At 46.0% G+C, this 19,697-nt stretch overlaps 1 protein-coding gene across 3 annotated transcripts in view; it reads left to right on the top strand.

The window, feature by feature from the left end:
• ZAP70 (zeta chain of T cell receptor associated protein kinase 70) overlaps nt 1-19,697 on the top strand; it is a 39,735-nt gene that overhangs the window by 7,797 nt on the left and 12,241 nt on the right. For 2 of the 3 annotated variants that reach the window (XM_086328107.1, XM_086328106.1), the window contains exons 2-3: nt 12,365-12,812; nt 13,571-13,731. In XM_086328107.1, the coding sequence (XP_086184233.1) occupies nt 12,411-12,812; nt 13,571-13,731 (563 nt within the window). In that variant the 5' untranslated portion in view covers nt 12,365-12,410. Of the gene's footprint in view, nt 1-12,364; nt 12,813-12,965; nt 13,258-13,570; nt 13,732-19,697 lie in introns of those variants that run through there. The other variant, XM_086328108.1, reaches the window with a different exon arrangement.

Genomic DNA, 19,697 nt, shown 5'->3' with positions numbered 1-19,697 from the left:
TACATAAAGTATCATTTACATACAGTAAAATTTACCCCTTTTAGTGAAAAACTGTAAGATTTGACAAAGGCATACAGCTGAGAAACTATCTTAAGATACAGGCTGTTCTTCTGAATTCCCTCATCCCCCTCTGTAATCAGTCCATATCCTGACGCCCCCACTTCCCAGCTGGTCTGCAGCCTCAGCAGCCTCCACCTGTTCTGCAGCTCCGAATGGAATCAGATGGTTTGTAGCTTTTTGAGTCTGGCCCTTTGCTCTCAGCATGATGCCTTTCAGGTTCATTCATGTGTATGCAGCACCATGTCCTTCCATTTCATGATAGAGTAGGATCCCACGTGGGATGTACCCCCACTTTCTTCAACTGCTGGAAAACGTTGATTTTCCCAACCCAGGGATCGAACCTGGGTCTCCCTTACTGTAGGCAGAATCTTTACCATCTGAGCCACCAGGGAAGCCTTTGAGTTCTTCCTACATGTTGGCAATCGTGAGCAGAGCTGCTGTAAACACTCCTGTGCAGGTCTTTGTGTGAACCTAAGTTTCCATTTTTCTAGGATGAATACCTAGAAGCCATCCTGACTCTATTTTTTTTTTCAAACGTTAAACTTTTTATTCTGTATTGTGGTGTAGGTGATTAACAATGTTGTGGTAGTTTCAGGTGAACAGTGAACAGTTTCAGCCACACATATACATGTATCCATTCTCCCCCAAACGCCCCTCCCATCCAGGCTGCCACATGATATTGGGTAGAGTTCCCTGTGCTGTAAAGTTCCATGTCCTTGTTGGTTATTAATTTTGAACCAAAGCTTTTTATTTTAAAACTTTTATTATTTATTTATTTGGCTGTGCCAGGTCTTAGTTGCTGCAGGATCTTTAGTTGAGGCATGTGGGATATAATACCTCGACCAGGGATCAGTCTCGCTGCCTTCTCCCCCCAACCCTGCATTGGGAGCTCGGAGTCTTAGCCACTGGACCACCAGGGAAGTCCTCCGATTCTTTAAACACTCTTAAGGGATGATGGGAGCTTTTCTGGTGGCTCAGTGGTAAAGAATCTTCCTGCCATTGCAGGAGACACAGGTTTGATCCCTGGGTCGGGAAGATCCCCTGGAGAAGGAAATGGTTATCCACTCCAGTACTCTTTCCTGGAGAATCCCAAGGTCAGAGGAGCCTGGCAGGCTACAGGGCATGGGGTCAAAAAGAGTTGGACATGACTTAGCAATTCAACAAAAACAATAAATGGGATGGTGACTGCATTTCCTGGTCCCCAGTTAATCACCTGCCTGTAACTATTGGGACATCCAGGGCCTGCCCCCCACCCCCAACTCTGGCCCTCCCAACCCCAGTGTCAGAAGCCGTCTGGTTAGAATGCTGCTTCTGGCCCCTCTTCCTGAATCCAGCTGCCTTGATTCAAGCCTCAAATGATTCTCACTCAGTCCCAGTGCCTGTCTTTGCAAGTCCCTGAACACCAGGGAAAGGCAGCCTTTCTCAGTCCACAAAAGCTTTCTTTCCACCCCCTGCTTATAATTGCTGAACTAAAAAGGGTGCCCGAGGACCCTTCCTTGAATGCAAAACTATGTCCGGGTGGCCTTAACTGGACTCATCTTAGTAGAGAAACAACCAGAAACTGTTATGGGCATAATTTTTTCGACATTATATAAAAACTTAAAAACATACAGAAAATGAGAACAATTCGTTGTACAAATTATCTACCTCTTAGATTTTACAGTGGAATTTTGCTATATTTGCTTCATAACATGTACTTGATCCTCATTATTATTGGATTCTGTATCTCCCAACTCGCCTGCTTACTAAAATTTATTTGTAAACTCCAAGCTTATGCTCGTTGCACTTTCACGGTCGTTGGAGGGCATGTGCAGAGCGGTGTGAAATTTGAGTCAACCCACATGCTGGTTCCTGCAGAGGCTGAACAACGCAATGCTTTGCCTTCTCGTTTCAGCTCATATTGTAAACAAGTCTCTTTCTCACAGTCTATTTGGTACCACATTTTTGTGCTATTTGTCCATAATTTCACTGTGTAAATGGTCCCCAAGGGCAGCACTGAGGTGCTGTTTAGTGTTCCTAAGTGCAGGAAGGCTGAGCTACGCCTCCCAGAAACAGTACGTGTTGAATAAGCTTATAGGGCTGTTGGCCAAGAGTTCAGTGCTAGTGCATCAATATAATTATGTAAGGTGTTTTTAAACAGAAGTAAATAAAACAAGGTTATATACTGATCTGTTGATGAAAATTGTGTGACCAGAGACTTAAAGGAACTTAACCCCGAATTTCTTCTAGAAGCAATGGCTTAGTACTTCCTCACTCAATACCTTATAGAAATATTGCAGACAGCAAGACTCAACTATATCAATCTATTTATCCATACATCAACTTTTGCTTTTGGATGCCTTCCTTTCAAAATAAATGACAGTCATCACTACACTACCCATCACACCTAAATATTTCTGCACACAGATCATTGACTGGGGTTCAATATTTTATGGTGCCTTTAAAAAATATATTTTAAAATTTATTTTAAATTTGGCTGCATCGGTCCTAGTTGTGACAGGCACTCAGCATCTTCATCGTATAATGAGGGCTCTTGCACCGCGGTGCATGCTCTCCAGTTGTGGCACTTGGACTCCAGAGTGTGTGGGCCCAGGAGCTGTGGCGCAGGGGCTAGGCTGCTCCACGGCGTGTGAAAGTTTAGTTACCTACCAGGGTCCAGCCCTGGTGGATCCAGGGAATTTGAAGGGGACACGGCTTCGGCGATCAGGATACAATAGAATTAAAGATATAAAGAGTGGTTAGATAGGGATAGCTCAGCGAAGAAATTCAGTGAAGAAAAGAGGCTGAATAACTTGGTTTACGTGGAAAGCCAATAAAACTCCAAGACAAGGAGTTTGCGTCACCTACGTAGGCCACAGGCATCCTCCCGTTCTCCTGAAGGAGAGGAGACACTAAGGTCTCCCCGGTCAAATCTTAAAAGCCCAGGCAAAATTAGTAGGCATGACGAGCCTCCACGCTCCAGATGGGAATTCAGCCAGAAGGTGAGAGAAAGAATGATATGGGGAGACCAAGCTTCAGTGAGCAAGGCCCGCACTTTATTTTCCAAAGTAGTTTTTATACCTTAAGTTATGCATAGAGGATAATGGGGGAAGGGGTAGAGTCATGCAAGGTCAGCAGTCCTTGATCCTTATCAAAGCAAGGCTTTCTTCCTGCAAACTTATCATATGCAAAAGTTTAGGTGATTTACATCATCTTCTGGCCAGGAGGCCTGTTAACATTTTACGACCCTTTCTTCAGAAAACTTATTTTTCTCTAAAGCTGATTATTCTAAAGTCAGGCGCCACCCTCCGAAAGCATTAAAGTTGCATTCCTACAGGGCAAAGGTGTGGTAGGCTATAACAAGAAAAGTATTAACTCAAGGGTCCAAAGTTACAAAAATTAAAGCTACTACTTACATTCCTATACACCATTTATATTAATCAGTACACTCCCAGGGACACAGTAGGTAAGGGATATGGAAACTTAGTAGCAAACATTGGCCCAACAAGTGAAAAACCCTTCACCAATACAATGGCAACCCACTCTGGTGTTCTTGCCTGGAGAATCCCAGGGACGGGGAGCCTGGTGGGCTGCCGTCTATGGGGTCACACAGAGTCGGACACACTGCAGTGACTTAGCAGTAGCAGCAAGGATATAAAGAGTGGTTAAATAAGGATAGCTCAGTGAGGAAATTCAGTGGAGAAAAGAGGCTGAATAATTCAGCCAGAAGGTGAGAGAAAGAACGACATGGGGAGACCAAGTTTTGGTGAACAAGGCCCGCACTTTATTTTCCAAAGTCGTTTTTATACCTTAAGTTGTGCATAGAGGATAATGGGGGAAGGGGTAGAGTCAGGCAGCAAGCCAGGCTTTCTTCCTGCAAACTTATCATATGCAAAAGTTTAGGTGATTTGCATCATCTTCTGGCCCGGAGGCCTGTTAACATTTTAAGACCCTTTCTTCAAAAACTTATTTTTCTCTAAAGGTGATTAGTCAGGCGCCACCCTCCAAAAGCATTAGATAAAGTTGCATTCCTACAGAGCAAAGGTGTGGTGGGCTATAACAAGAAAAAGAATTAACTCAAGGGTCCCAGGTTACAAACATTAAAGCTACTACTTACACGAATTACAGTAATCAATACACTGCCAGGGACACAGCAGGTAAGGGATATGGAGACTTAGCAGCAAACATTGGCCCAACAAGTGAAAAACCCTTCACCAATACAATTTCTAATCAATCTTTTAACTGCTCAAAGGAGTCTGTATTTAGACAGTTTAGAACATCTCATGCCTCTCACAGTTGGGAGGCTCTGAACAATCACATGTGGCTGGAAAAACCTATTCAAGCAGGCTAGAGGACTTCCAAAGGAGTTTGTAGGTTAAACACTGTCACACCCAGGAATTATTAACTGGAGCTGTAAGTTAACTCTTTTTTCAGAGAGAGGTAGTGGGGGACAGCCCCCTGTAAAGTCAGAGGTGTAGGTGAGAGTCCAAAGCAGAAAGTAGGCAGACTCTGGTTTTGGGGGTAGATGCTCGAGAATTTCCAGGGGGACTCCCGAGGCTTGATCCCGCCTTTGCGTATGCCGAGCCTCCTTCCTCATGACCTTTGCCATGGGTGGAGCTCCTCACGCTGGCTCCCGGCATCTCCGCCTTTTTTATTTCTTAAAACAGCCAGATGCAGCTCACTCGAGAGCTTCTGAATGTTCTGCCGAAGAATCCTGACAATACAAGGAAGAATGATTCTGAGAAGCAAAATTAAAGCACCAGTAGCGACGTATCCAAGGATATTAGACAGAATGTTTTTTCCTGAAATGAAGTTAGAGAAAGTGTGAAAAAAGTCATTAGCTGCTCCAGCGGCGGTAAAATCCAGTCGAGAGTGTTCCAGGGTCTGTATTTGATTATGAAGTTTCCCTAAGTCCAGGCCAATGTCAGAGCTGTTCCAAACACCTGAGATATGATTTTTGATTTTTTTCCCATTCGTAATCTGTCTCGTTTACCTTTAAAGATGTCACACATATCCACCGGTAATCAGCGTGGCAAGACAGAGCCATTTTCACTTTTAAAGCCTGTAACTCAGTCACAATATGCATTATTGCCTCCTCTAAAGCATCTACCCTCAGCTCTAATTTCCTATCTATAGCTTCCTGGGTTGCTAGAGTTAAAGAAACACTTTTAGACATGGTATCAACATATTGGGCAGTATGCACTTGTTGAGTCAATGATATTGCTGCCACAGTAACAGAACTAATTGCTGCTATTAAAGCTGATATTCCTAAAATAAGTAAGCCCACAAACCATCGCGATCGCATTAAATCCTGTAGTTGTTGTAATACAGCAAGACCAAAATTATCATATCAATAAGTGGTTACATCATAAGATAAGGTGGACGTTGTAACACTACAAAGAAGCAAACATATCGAGGGTTTAAACAAGATGAGAGCATACATTGTTCACAAGTTACTACATTGGGTCCACCAGTGAAAGTCATATGTACATTAAGTTTTCCAGAATCGTTGGTAAAGAGAAAAACATAAGGAGAGGGTAGACAAGCCAAAACAGAATAAGTAGAATTATTTTTTGGCTGGAGTTCGCACTGCAGCAGCCCCGTCAGTCTCGCCGGGATCTCCATGTTTATCTTGCCTCCCCTGTCGGCGGGCGCCGCCCCTGCTCCCTCGCTGAACCGGCCTCGGGCTCAGCAGCGGCCAAGCCGGACAGACAGACAGTAAGGCCAAGCAGACAGACGCTGGCGGGGCTATCGGCTGCGAGCGCTGTGCACTGGGCCCCGGCAGCCAGGCTGGTCCAGCCCGGCTCCCGACGCGCGGCTGTTCTGTGCAGAGGAGTGCCCCTCCTCTTTTATGATCCAAGCAATGGGGGAACTGGATGTCTGGGGGACTGCAACATGGCGAATCAGCCTGTCCCGGATCTAAATTGGAGAATCTGCGTCCTGTGGAAAAATACAAGCACATCCTCCACCGCTAGTTAATAATGGGTCAGGACCCTTCCATTGTCCTGAGAGGAGGTCCTTCCATTTGACTAATGGCTTTGCATTTAATTGCTCCAGGCACCAATGACATAGCATTGCAGTAGTTCTGGCCAGATCAGTATTTAGAATATTTATTAGGAAAAGAGCATGTTGCAAGATTTGATGGGGAGAGCTATACTTAAACTCCCCTTCTTTTAGTTTTTGAATTTGGATTTTTAATGTTTGATGCGCTCTTTCAACAATGGCCTGTCTCTGGGGATTATAAGGGATGACAGTATTATGTTTAATCTGAAACTTTATACAAAATTCCTGAAAAGACTTAGAAGTGTAAGCAGGAGCATTGTCAGTTTTCAGAGCTTTTGGCAGGCCCAAATATGAAAAACAAGTAAAGAGATGTTGTATCACATCTTTAACTGCCTCTCCGGTACGAGCAGTTGCAATAATAACGTGAGAAAAGGTATCTACAATTACATGAACAAAGGGCAGTTTTCCAAATGAAGAGACGTGAGTTACATCCGTTTGCCAGAGTACGTTAGGTTTGAGACCCCGAGGATTAACTCCCATAGGTAGACTACTATAAACAGTGGGGCAGTGTAGGCAAGAACGCACAATCTCTTGAGCAGTCTGGGAATTTGGAATTGATATCTTAAGGCAGTAGCATTTTGATGATGAAGTAAGCGAGAGGCTCTGGCCTCCTCAATCACAGTAGCCACTGTATTTCTGGTTAATAAGTCAGCCAAATCATTAAAGGCATTTAAAGGGCTGGGCAATCCAGAATGAGCCCAAATGTGTCCAATGAAAAATATTTTATTTCTTTTCCAAATTTGTTGCTGTAATTTAGTTAACAAATGAAATATGGTAGTTTTATTTTCAGGCAAAACTGCAGATTCAATATGTGGAAACAGCTTGACTACATATTGAGAATCAGAATAAAGGTTAAATTCCTCATCTGCAAACATATCAAAATCCTCTATGACTGCTGTTATTTCAGCTCTTTGAGCTGAAGTTTCCTGTGTTTCTAAAACCTTTTGGTGATTTTTAGTAACTATGGAGGCTTTACCGTTTGCTGACCCATCAGTAAAGGCTATCTGAGCATTTGGAATAGGAGACTGCATCTGACAGGAAAAATAACTGGATGTTTGGACATAAAATTGAGCAAAACATGCGAGGGTAAATGATGCAAAATTTGACCACAATAATTTCCTATGGCAATCTGCCAATCCTCGAACATTAGAAGAGCATCAAGTTGTTCTTTATTATATGGAATTAAAATTTCTGATGGCTCTTTACCAAATAATTCAATGCTCCGCTTTTTTCCTTTAATATCAAAGTAGCTATCAATCCTGGATAAGAAGCCGCTACTTTTTTTTTGGTTTGAGCGGGAAGATGGACCCACTCTAGGGGGCCGTTTTGCAATAAAACCAATTTTTTGTCTGGCTACCCCAATTACACCTATGGGGGTTTTATGGCAAAGGAATTGTCAAGCAGTTGTCAATTTAATTTTTTAAAGTTTTAAAATTTACATTTTAACAACATAAATTTAGGGATATGTTAATTTAGGTCTAATGTTTAGTTTAGGTCTCTGTATAAATTTAAATAATAAATGTATAGCCTCCTTATCTCATTTTGGTATACAGATATACCTAAATGCAAAATGTATTTATATATGTATTTATATATGGCAACAAGTATAAACTTATTGACATATAATATATATAAATCAATATACTTGAACTAATCTTTATAATTAATATATTAATTAATATATATTACAGCAATACAACACGTACACAGCTAATACCAACCAAAACAAACCAATGTACTGCAATAATACTTGTCACACATATATAATATAATTATACAGTATATAGAACATATATCATCACAGCACATCAATCCATACCAATTAATATCAGCCACACACACATTATATTACTGCAATACATATTTAATTATACAGTATATATATAATATGCATATATAGTATACATATTAATTTATATACAAATTAAGTATAGATCTATAAATAGAATTAGGTATACCTTTATTATATTTTATTTATACCCATACCTAATTAGGCAAACTGTAATTAGGCAAATATATTTATACTATGTATTTATAACAATATATAAAGTATTGTTAATTGTACCGCCTGTTGACAACTAAGAAATTGAGAAAACCCTTCTCTGAGTATCTCTTATTTGAGACAGCACGTCCCTCCCCCATAGGGTAAAGGGGAGCGTAGGAACTACATAGGGTTGGAAAGTTCCACAGGTATCCTCAAACTGCCAATCTAACATTTTTGAACTTTTAACTACTGTGGGGGCTTGAGGGCAAATGAAACAAAATTTGACCCCTGAAATGTATCAGGGCAACTTGCCAATCATCACTATTTTGTAAAAGACTTGTAGTTGATCCTTATTGAATGGAATTATTATATTTGCTACTTCTTTTCTAAAAAGTTCCACACTTCTTTTTTCCTCCTTTTATAATTAACTGTGCCACCAAGCTGGGATAAGATAAAAGTATTTTTCTTGGGGTCACTGGTAGATGGGACCAATGGGCCTTTTTGACACAATCACCCTGTAGGTGTATGTTTTGTGGCAAGAATAATTTAATCTCATCTTTTGGTAATATTAATCCTAATTAACTGATCATTTAAAGTCTCATCTACTTTAACAAGAGCCTACTCTGTCTCATTAGTCAACTTTCTCTTAGAACTGGAATTAGGATCGCTTTTTAAGCAATCAAACAAAGGCTTTAAATCTGCAGTAGTCAGTTTTAAATGTGGGCGTATCCAATTAATGTCCCCTAATACTTTTCAGAAATCATTTAAAGTTAGTACTCTCCGCAGCTTCAAAGGGGCATTATCAGTTTTCAAAACTTTTGGCAGACCTAAATATGAGAAGCAAGTAAAGAGGTGTTGCACAACATCTTTATAAGCTTCTCCAGTTATTGTTTTATAACCTAAATCTGGTCTATAGCTTTTTAGATGACAAGCAACCATCTAATCTTTGCTTGAATATTTCCAGCAACGGGGAACTCACTACTCTTCAAGGTTTTAAACTCTCCCTCACCTTTTTCTCTACAGCATTCCCACCCCGCATACCACTTTCTCTTATCCCACCAACTCATTTTCAGTAATATGTGTTGGCCAGGAACTGGGCCGGTCTTTCCCAGCAATGTTAAGAGACGTCTGTTCCTGTGTCTAATAGTCCTGACACTTTATTTTCTTGAATTAAAAAAAATTTTTTAAAGGCCTAGAAGCTGTAATTTCCTGTACCCAAAAAGCTAGATCACTAGATCTAAATGCTCTATAGCTCTTAGCTTGAGAAGTCAAGTTTTATCCTGTCTGATAAGGTAAAAGCAAAAGCGGTGTTACTCTTAGACCTTTATTAATTTGCACAGTTTTAGTAGGCAGCAAGGTCAAAAACTTTAATTTCTCAATATAATCAGAATCTACTACACTATGCACCACCGAAATTCCTTGAAAAGAAAGCAAGCTACGCCCTAGCACGAGTCCTACAATGCCCTCAGGTAGGAGGCCAGCCACTCCCATTGGAATTGGAGCAACCAGCAGGGGTTAATACTGTTGCTAAATCCCCTTACCGTTCTGCTTGGTCATAAGAGAAACACTTTTTATTTGTAGAATCTTTTTCTATTACGATTATTTTTCTTTCCTTTTTTTTTGCTTGGGTGGGGCCCCCTGAGGGGTTTTTCTGCAAGGAGCAGGCTCTGTATATTGTGTATTCTTTAAAAGCTCCTTTGTTTAAAAGAAAAAAAAAATTTTTTTTTAAATCTTTTTCAGCCTTAGGCAATGCTCTGGGAGGCTTTGGATGTAAACTGGGGAATTCCTAGGCCCTGGGAGGTGCAAGCGGAGGTGGGGTAGTCGCCTTAAATCAGAAATTGTTGGCTAAATTTTTAAAGGTTTGTGTAGAGGGGGAGGGGGCTCACCAGGGCGCCAGGCCGCAGCGTCCTGTAAGCCCTCTCCTTCCTCCAGAGGTAGAGCACAGTCTCCCTTTTCTTCGTCAATGGCAGAAAATATGATCTGCGCAGAAGGTGGAGACCCACTACCATCCACCGCTATAGCCTCTCCCATAGGCTATCCAACAGCCTCATGACGGGGGTCCAGAACATTTTTAATCATATTTATAGGATAAGTGTTTAGTTGTTTTTTTACCTTCACCCAAGTATCTAAATTAACAGTACCCTCTTCTGGAAACCAAGGACACTATTCTTGTACAAATGAAAAAAATGATTGAATGGTAGATTTTTTAACTTTGATTCCTCTCTTACTTAATAACTGCAAAATTACTCCTATAAAGAGCTGTCTTTCATTTGATTCAGTGTTATCCATGTCAGAAAATTAAGTATAGCAGAATATTTAGGTTTAGTTTTCAAAGATCGGGTTTATTTCAACCTTTTAACTCTAGAAACCGGGTTTTCTCTCAAACCACTTTGACACTTTCAATAAAAACCGGGTTTCCTCTCAAACCCCTTTAACACTTCCCACCATTACTCGCCCTGTCTGTCCTACAGTGGGACACCCTGGGTGCGGGCCTATCAGTCCCGTAAATTCAACACTTTCTCAACACTTTTTCTGAGGTAGCTACCTTCGAATTAGCCTGTTGTGGGCGCCACTTGCCGGGGTCCAGCCCCGGTGGATCCAGGGAATTCGAAGCTGGGACGGCATCGGCGAGGATCAGGAAACAACTGCTTAATTAAACGTTAATTAAGGACGTAAAGAGTGGTTAAATAAGGATAGCTCAGTGAGGAAATTCAGTGGAGAAAAGAGGCTGAATAATTCAGCCAGAAGGTGAGAGAAAGAACGACATGGGGAGACCAAGTTTCGGTGAACAAGGCCCGCACTTTATTTTCCAAAGTCGTTTTTATACCTTAAGTTGTGCATAGAGGATAATGGGGGAAGGGGTAGAGTCATGCAGTAAGCCAGGCTTTCTCCCTGCAAACTTATCATATGCAAAAGCTTAGGTGATTTGCATCATCTCCTGGCCCGGAGGCCTGTTAACATTTTAAGACCCTTTCTTCAAAAACTTATTTTTCTCTAAAGGTGATTGGTCAGGCACCACCCTCCAAAAGCATTAAAGTTGCATTCCTACAGGGCAAAGGTGTGGTGGGCTATAACAAGAAAAAGAATTAACTCAAGGGTCCCAGGTTACAAACAATAAAGCTACTACTTACACGAATTACATTAATCAATACACTGCCAGGGACACAGCAGGTAAGGGATATGGAGACTTAGCAGCAAACATTGGCCCAACAAGTGAAAAACCCTTCACCAATACAATTTCTAGTCAATCTTTTAACTGCTCAAAGGAATCTGTATTTAGACAGTTTAGAACATCTTATGCCTCTCACAGTTGGGAGGCTCTGAACAATCACATGTGGCCGGAAAAACCTATTCAGGCCGGCTAGAGGACTTCCAAAGGAGTTTGTAGGTTGAAACACTGTCACACCCAGGAATTATTAACTGGAGCTGTAAGTTAACGCTTTTTTCAGAGAGAGGTAGTGGGGGACAGCCCCCCGTAAAGTCAGAGGTGTAGGTGAGAGTCCAAAGCAGAAAGTAGGCAGACTCTGGTTTTGGGGGTAGACGCTCTAGAATTTCCAAGGGGACTCCTGAGGCTTGATCCCGCCTTTGCGTATGCCGAGCCTCCTCACCCTGGCTCCCAGCAGCAAATGGTCAAGCTCCTTTGGTGAGCAAAGGTTGTTCCAGCTGCAGGGCCTTTGTACTTGCTGTTCCCTCTGCCTGATGCTTTTTGAGAAGTGGGGTCCTCTTTATCCTTCAGATCTCAGCTCACATGCTACCTCCTCAGAGATTGTGACCATCCCGACTACAGTGGCTTCTTTCTTGGTCTCACTCTATTTCCTTTAAAACACTGACCTCAATCTGTAATTATTATTTTTGTCTCTTCTTTGTTTATTGCATCCTCCCTCCCTCACTGTCATCTCGGGGAGGGCAGAGACCATGTCTGTCTTATTCACCCGTATCTCCAGCCTGAAACACTGTAAGAATCCAACACGTGTTTGGGACATAGATGTGCCCGGTGCGTGTGTGTGTGCAGGCCAGTGAGGGGTGCCTGGGTGCTCCGGACTAGGTCTGAAAAGTCGAAGGCTGGTTTAGGACTCCCCAGTCTGAGTCCAGCAGGGAAAGGCGCCTTTCCAAATTGACTCCGGCACAGATCAGTTTCTGCACGACTGGCACACACAGCTGTGCTGCACGGATGCCCTTTAACAAGGGGTCTCTCCTCCTATCTCTGGGTCCAATGGATGGGTTCAGGAAGGGAAACCAAGGCCCTGACGTGCCCTCAATCCCGTTTTGAACCCACAGGGTCTGGAGAGGCGCAAGGCCACGCACCCTGCACAGGGAGGCGGCGATGCCGGACCCCGCGGCGCACCTGCCCTTCTTCTACGGCAGCATCTCGCGCGCCGAGGCCGAGGAGCACCTGAAGCTGGCGGGCATGGCCGACGGGCTCTTCCTGCTGCGGCAGTGCCTGCGCTCGCTGGGCGGCTACGTGCTGTCGCTCGTGCACGAAGTGCGCTTCCACCACTTCCCCATCGAGCGCCAGCTCAACGGCACCTACGCTATCGCGGGAGGAAAGGCGCACTGCGGCCCGGCTGAGCTCTGCGAGTTCTATTCACGCGACCCCGACGGGCTGCCCTGCAACCTGCGCAAGCCTTGCAACCGGCCGTCGGGGCTCGAGCCGCAGCCCGGGGTATTTGACAATCTTCGCGACGCCATGGTGCGCGACTACGTGCGCCAGACTTGGAAGCTGGAGGTGAGAGCGCGGGGTGCGAGAAGCGAGCCCTGGGGCAGCTTGGCCAGAGTGCAGCTGTTTCAGGAGGGGGCAGGTCTTTGGTGGACGGGGCTGCGGAGGGGCTTGGGGCGGAGCGAGATGGGCGGGCCTTGAGAAGGTGGGACCGAGGAGGGCGGGCCCTGGGGCCGAGGGAGCCATGGGAGTTGGTGAGAGCTGCAGTCTTCGCCAGCCTGCGCTGGGCTTTGCTGCGCCCATTTTAGATGCTAGAGGGGTGGGGCCTGGTTGGGGGCAGGACCTGGGAGGAGACCTCGGAGGCAGGGGCCTGAGCGACGCTTTGGTGCTTATCCGAGGCAAAGCGTAGTCGGGGAAAGTTGAGGTCGCTCTGAGTCCGGAACGGACGAGGTCGGGAGCTGGGCTTGGGCTGGGAGCGGGGTCCAAGAACGGATGGTGGGAGCAGTGCCCTGGGGTAAGTTGGCCGGCAGGGGCAGTGGCTTGTGGTCTTCGACAGCCTGCACTGCCTGATTACCCGTGTCAGGTCTTCAAGTGGGAGATGAGAGTGGGGCCTATTAGAAGGCGGGGCCTGGGCCGTGGCCCGTGCGCGGGGCCTGGATGGATGGGAGCGGGACCATAGAGATGAGAGGAGGGGTGGCTGTCCTCATCAGCCTAAAAGACTTACGTCCTAGAAGTGCCTGAGTTGGGAGTGTCCAGGAGATGGAAGAGGGGTCCTGTGGCGCGCACTTAACGACACTTACAAGTCTTCTTCACCCTCCCTTCCCCAGGGCGAGGCCTTGGAGCAAGCCATCATCAGCCAGGCACCCCAGGTGGAGAAGCTTATTGCCACGACAGCTCACGAACGGATGCCCTGGTACCACAGCAGCCTGACGCGCGAGGAGGCTGAGCGCAAACTCTACTCGGGATCCCAGACCGACGGCAAGTTCCTGTATGTGGGGCTTGGGGCTGGGGTTTTGGGGGGGTGAGGCTGGGGTGGACCTCAGTGTGCAGGTGGGTAATGAGGGGGTGTGCCTGTGGTCACAAGTGCGAGTGACTCCAGAGTTGGGCGGCCTGGGTTGAAAGCCAGCGTCTGCTACTTGCAGCTGGGCTCGCTGGGCAAGTATCAGAACTGCTTGCTTGCATTAACTCTTCTGCATTCACCAAATATTTGCTGAACGCCTACTATGTGCCAGACACTGTTCCAGGCATTGAGGGCGTGGCAGTGCACAGTTCAGATCAGATCAGTCGCTCAGTCGTGTCGGACTCTTTGCGACCCCATGAATCGCAGCACGCCAGGCCTCCCTGTCTATCACCAACTCCCGGAGTTCACTCAGACTCACGTCCATCCAGTCAGTGATGCCATCCAGCCGTCTCATCCTCTGTCGTCCCCTTCTCCTCCTGCCCCCAATCCCTCCCAGCATCAGAGTCTTTTCCAATGAGTCAACTCTTTGCATGAGGTGGCCAAAGTACTGGAGTTTCAGCTTTAGCATCATTCCTTCCAAAGAACACCCAGGACCGATCTCCTTCAGAATGGACTGGTTGGATCTCCTTGCAGTCCAAGGGACTCTCAAGAGTCTTCTCCAACACCACAGTTCAAAAGCATCAATTCTTCTGGTCTCAGCTTTCTTCACAGTCCAAATCTCACATCCATACATGACCACTGGAAAAACCATAGCCTTGACTAGATAGACCTTTATTGGCAAAGTAATGTCTCTGCTTTTCAATATGCTATCTGGGTTGGTCATAACTTTCCTTCCAAGGAGCAAGCGTCTTTTAATTTCATGGCTGCAGTCACCACAAGACAGACCCAAATCCAGTGTCCTTACGGAGCAGGCAGACAAAAAACGAGGAATCACTAAAACATAGAGTATGTCAGATGGTGGCAAGTGTCGTGTGTGGAGCTGGGCAGGGGGAGCTGGACAGGGGGTTGCAAGCTGAGCTTAGGTGGCCAGAGAGGGTGACTTTTGCGTAAAGAACCGAAGGAGGTGATAAGTGGGCTCTCAGCTCTTTGGGAGGTGTTTCTGGCTAGTACTCAGACCAGGAGGAGGTTCTTGGCATGTTCCAGAAGCAGTGAGATCAGTGTGCTTGGAGCTGAGTAAGTGATACCTGGAGTGGGAGGGCTTCCCTGGTGGCACTAGTTGTGAAGAATCTGCCTGCCAGTGCAGGAGACATAAGACACCTGGGTTCGATCCCTCGGTTGGGAAGATCTCCTGGAGAAGGAAATAGCAATCCACTCTGGTATTCTTGCCTGGAGAATCCCATGGACAGAGGAGACTGGCAGGCTACAGTCCATGGGGTCACACAGAGTTGGACACAACTGAAGCGACTTAGCACCCATGCATGCATGGAGTGGGAGAGGGTGAGGCCAGGGAGGTGACTTTGGCTTTGATCCTGAGTGAGGTCAGAGCCCTGAGGGAGCATTGAAACTGCTCTGTGGATGACGATAGTACTAACCCAAGGATCTGTTAGGGGAATGCACCAATTAATATGTGTTAAGCAGTCTAAAACAGAAGAGGGCGACAAAAGACGAGATGGCAGGATGGCATAACCGATGCAATGGACATGAACTTGGGCAGACTCTGGGAGATGGTGAAACAGGGAAGCCTGGTGTGCTGTAGTCCATGGGGCTGTGAAGAGTCAGACGTGACTTGGTGACTGAACAACAAGTGAAAGTCAAGGATCTGTTATATACTAAAAGCGCACTGAATGTTAGTATATGTGGGTAAATGCAATGTCTCTGCCTGAGCCTGAGCCATGGCTGAACCATGTGGCTGTCTGTGAGTTAGTTACTATGAAAGAGTCGGTCTAAAGCTGTTTACAGCCCTGTGCTGGGGCTCCTGCTTTCCGGTCAGGACCTGGGCTCCTCTCTCAAGCAGGTGTTATCCAGATGTCAGCTGAGGTCACTCTGGTCCCGAGACATAGACAAAGTTGGTGCCTGTCTCTTTCCTGTGGCCTCAGGAAACGCAGCATCCTCCCCTAAGATGTGAATTCTTGAGGGCCTCCCTTCTCATGGTCTCTTCTTGGCCTGAGATCCTGCCTGGCTGAATCCTTGCTCTCACCTACCTCCCCTAGGGCTGTTCCTCTCCCAGGGCCATCCCTCTTGGAGGAACTGACCTTTTCCCCTTGATTTCCCCTCCCCTGTGAGGCCTGAGCATGTGCACCAGATTATCTGCAGGAATCCCTCTACAAGATTGTAATAATAATAAAATATTATTGTCAAATAATACAATTTTTTTTCCACCCTGCTTAAGGGGATGACAGAGGATGAGATGGCTGGATGGCATCACTGACTCGATGGACACGAGTCTGAGTGAACTCCAGGAGTTGGTGATGGACAGGGAGGCCTGGCATGCTGCGATTCATGGGGTCGCAAAGAGCCGGACACAACTGAGCGACTGATCTGATCTGATCTAACAAAGCTAGGCTGTAAATTGAAGTAGAGTTTGCCAAACTTCTGAGGGAATTCTTGAATGCATGTTATAGATAATACTCAGCTGCAAAGATGGCTTCTGAACAACTTAAGGCTATTTTCTAAGACTGAGGCTGAGGGAGCTATGATCTGATACAGTATAGACTGAGGCTGATGCTGGGGTTCAGAAACAGCTGGGGCAGTGACATTATGAGGGACATGACTCAGGGAGGGAAATGTTGAGACCAAGAGCCGCTACAGTGAGCCAGACTCCTGGACAATTAGGCAAGGCATGCTCTGGACAGAAGCTGTTGTAGGCTCTTCTTGTGGTTCCTGTCATCAATAACTGCTTTCTCAATATGTGGATAGTTAGGGACTGAAGGTCAAAGCTGTAGGCACAAAAATCTCATGAAGGAACACCGACGGTTCATCATGATGCTGGGGATAAGCCCAGGACTGGTCTAGTTCTGCAATGAGGGTGCAGGTGTGATGGAAAGTCACAGGCCCCTGTGGCCAGGAATCAAGACCAGGGCCATACTTATCACCGACCACTGTTCAGAGCTGCTGGCAAATGGATGGAATTATACCGAATGCTTTGCTGCCAAAGCTCACTTCCATTCTGCCTATTTAGCATTTGTGGTCCTGATTGATTCAACTGAAAAAGACACCTGAACCCTGGAAAGGGCCTTCAAGACTATATATCATTAAGTGTTTCTTAATGGACCACAGGCCCCTTTGGGAATTGTACTGAAGCTGAATACTACTCATAATCCCCAATACATGTTTACCCCCAAAGATTTTGCAGACAGTTATATGAGATCATGGGCTTCCCTGGTGGATCAAACAGTGAAGAATCTGCCTGCAATGCAGGAGACGCAGGTTCGATCCCTGGGTTGGGAAGATCCCCTGGAGAAGGGCATAGCAGCCCACTCCAGTATTCTTGCCTGAAGAATCCTGTGGACAGAGGAGCCTGGCGGGCTACAGTCCATGGGGTCACCGAGTGGATCACACTTACACGAGATCATGGTTAATCCTGAACCTCATTTTTGGATCCCTTTTCAGGATAAGAACGTCTGAGTTAGGTCTGTTCTTTCATTTTACATGTGAGGAAACTGAGGTTCACAGAGAAGAAGCACCTTGCTGGAGGTGCACGGAGAATCTGTTACAGGGCTGGGTGTCAGTCCCGCGTAGCAATCAATTGTAGGGTCAGAAATGGGTTTACATCCTGGCTCCATCCCAAACCCACTGTGGAGCTGAGGCAAGAGATGTAATCTCCTTGAACCTCAGCTTCCTCATGTGCAAAATACGGGTAATTATAGCACAGGGTGGGTATCTTGTGGAGAACGTGGTGAAGATGAAAGGTCAAATATTGACAGATTGAGCAAGTATATTCATAAATGGCAGCTCATTTTTATCACCAGGATCAGGTTCCACGTATTATTTTGTAAATATTTATCTATTTTTGGCTGTGCTGGGTCTTTGTTGCTGCACGGGCTCTTCTGTAGTTGCAAAGAGTGGGGGCTACTCTCCGTTGTGGCGCGTGGCCTTCTCATTGTGGTGGCTTCTCTTGTTGCGGGGCACAGGCTCTAGGGAGCCTGGGCTTCAGTAGTTGCGGCGTGTGGGCTCGGTATTTGCAGCTCCCAGACTCCAAGCACAGGCTCAGTAGTTGTGGCACATGGACTTAGTTGCTCCGAGGCGTGTGGGATCTTCCCAACTCAGGGATCAAACCTGTGTCTCCTGTATTGGGCAGGCGGATTCTTTACCACTGAGTCACCTGGGCAGCCCTCTATATTTTATTTAAGTGGAGATAGACGTTGATGTGTTAGCCTGTACCTCTAGTTTTTATGTTCAGGTTTGAACTTCAAGGACAGAGAACTGCCACCAACTGCTGGATTTTTAGTAAACAAAGTAGAATTTGTGGTATTGAAATGTATTTGGTGAACACACCAGTGTCTTTGCCTATATGGGACTGGTGGCTGCTCTTTTGTGAACGCTCATGTCTCGTCCCAGAGACAGTGTATCAGTCGGCCTTTGCTGTGCAACAAACCAACCTAACATGCTGTAGCTTAAAACACCAGTTGTTTATTCACGCTTGGTTCAGTGGGTTGGCTCTTTGGGCTTAGTTCAGCTGGGTTTCTTTTGAACCTGTTTGTGTGGTCACAGCTGGAGGGTTGACTGGGGCTGGAAGGTGTGGGGTGGCCTCACTCACCAGTCTGGCAGTTGGCAGGCTGGGGTGCCTTGGTTCTCCTTTGTGTGGCCCCCCCAACAGGCTAGCACTGACTCATTCCTGTAGTGGTTGCAGGGTTGCCAGGAAAAGCAAGCAAGGGCAGGCAAGCCCCAGTGCTCAGCCACTTTTCAAGCCTCTTACTCTGTCCTGTTCGCTAATATTTTATTGGCCGCAGCAAGTCATGTGGTCAAGCCTTGATTCAAAACATACAGAACTAGAGTCCATCTGTTGATGGGAAGAAATGCCTAATATTGTGGCTGTATTTTTTTTTTTTCCCCAATATTCCACACATGTTTGTGGGTGAGTGGCTGGGCATTGAGTCTGTTGTCGGTTCAAAAATCTTAAGAGTTTGAACTTACGAGGTATTTTCACTTCTCAAAAGGAGAGAACTAGAAATTAGAGGCCGACACGACTGAAGCAACTTAGCAGCAGCAGCAACGCCCGGCCCAGCCTACCAGTCTAGTTATGGAAGTGCCTTTCTTTCTGGGGGACATTTGCGTTTCTCAGTTTGTTGTAGGATTCTCTTCCTTGACTTTGGTGCCCCCCTGTTGCCCCCAACATACCCTGTTTCCTGTCTCTCCAGGTGTCCCCGCATGTTGTGAGTTGGCCTGGGAACCATGTCAGCTTTCACTGAATTGTTCTTTTGGGAACTTGCTGTCTAGGAATGGATGGGATATTCACAGTCACCCCTCCGTTCTTCACTCAGGTTTTGCTATGGAGATTTAAGGGATATTTCTCTGTCCTTTGGCTTAAGAAAGGGTTGCAAGGTGAACTCGCATCTGTCTTGTTCACCACTGGACTCCTGCCCTTAGAACGGTGCCTGGCATGTGCTCAACACTTAGTAGATACTTGTCCACTGAATGGCTGTCCACGGGCAGGACCCAAGCCCTGGGAGTGTGCGGTCTAAGGGCACCCACATGGGTTATCCCGTGACTGTTTCCTCCTGCGTGCTGCTGGCCGACTCTCGCGTAGCTCAGCTCAATCCTCTAGATTATTGGTCAGTTGTCTGCCACTTCCATGGTGCCGGAGGCCCCAGGAACAGCTGCCCTCCCCCCTCTGCTGGAAACCTACACTTAACCTTGGAATAGAACCTTGTGCCAGGATGTTGACTAGTTTTACCACGGGATGGGAGGGTGCGGGGTGCCCTAAACTGGCCTGTGTGTCTGTGTGCATCCGTGCACATGTGCATGGTTGGACAGGTTCTTACTGCATGAAGACACCACCTTTGAGGGGCTCCATTCCCATTCAGAGACATGGAAGAGTTTAACATTTTGGCAAA

This window comes from Bos grunniens, chromosome 11 (genome assembly GCF_055505025.1).
Source record: "Bos grunniens cultivar Pamir isolate PY7600 chromosome 11, Bosgru_T2T1.0, whole genome shotgun sequence".
Lineage (NCBI taxonomy): Eukaryota > Metazoa > Chordata > Mammalia > Artiodactyla > Bovidae > Bos > Bos grunniens.
The sequence above is the reverse complement of the archived record's forward strand: the minus strand, read 5'-3'. Positions and strand labels throughout refer to the sequence as shown.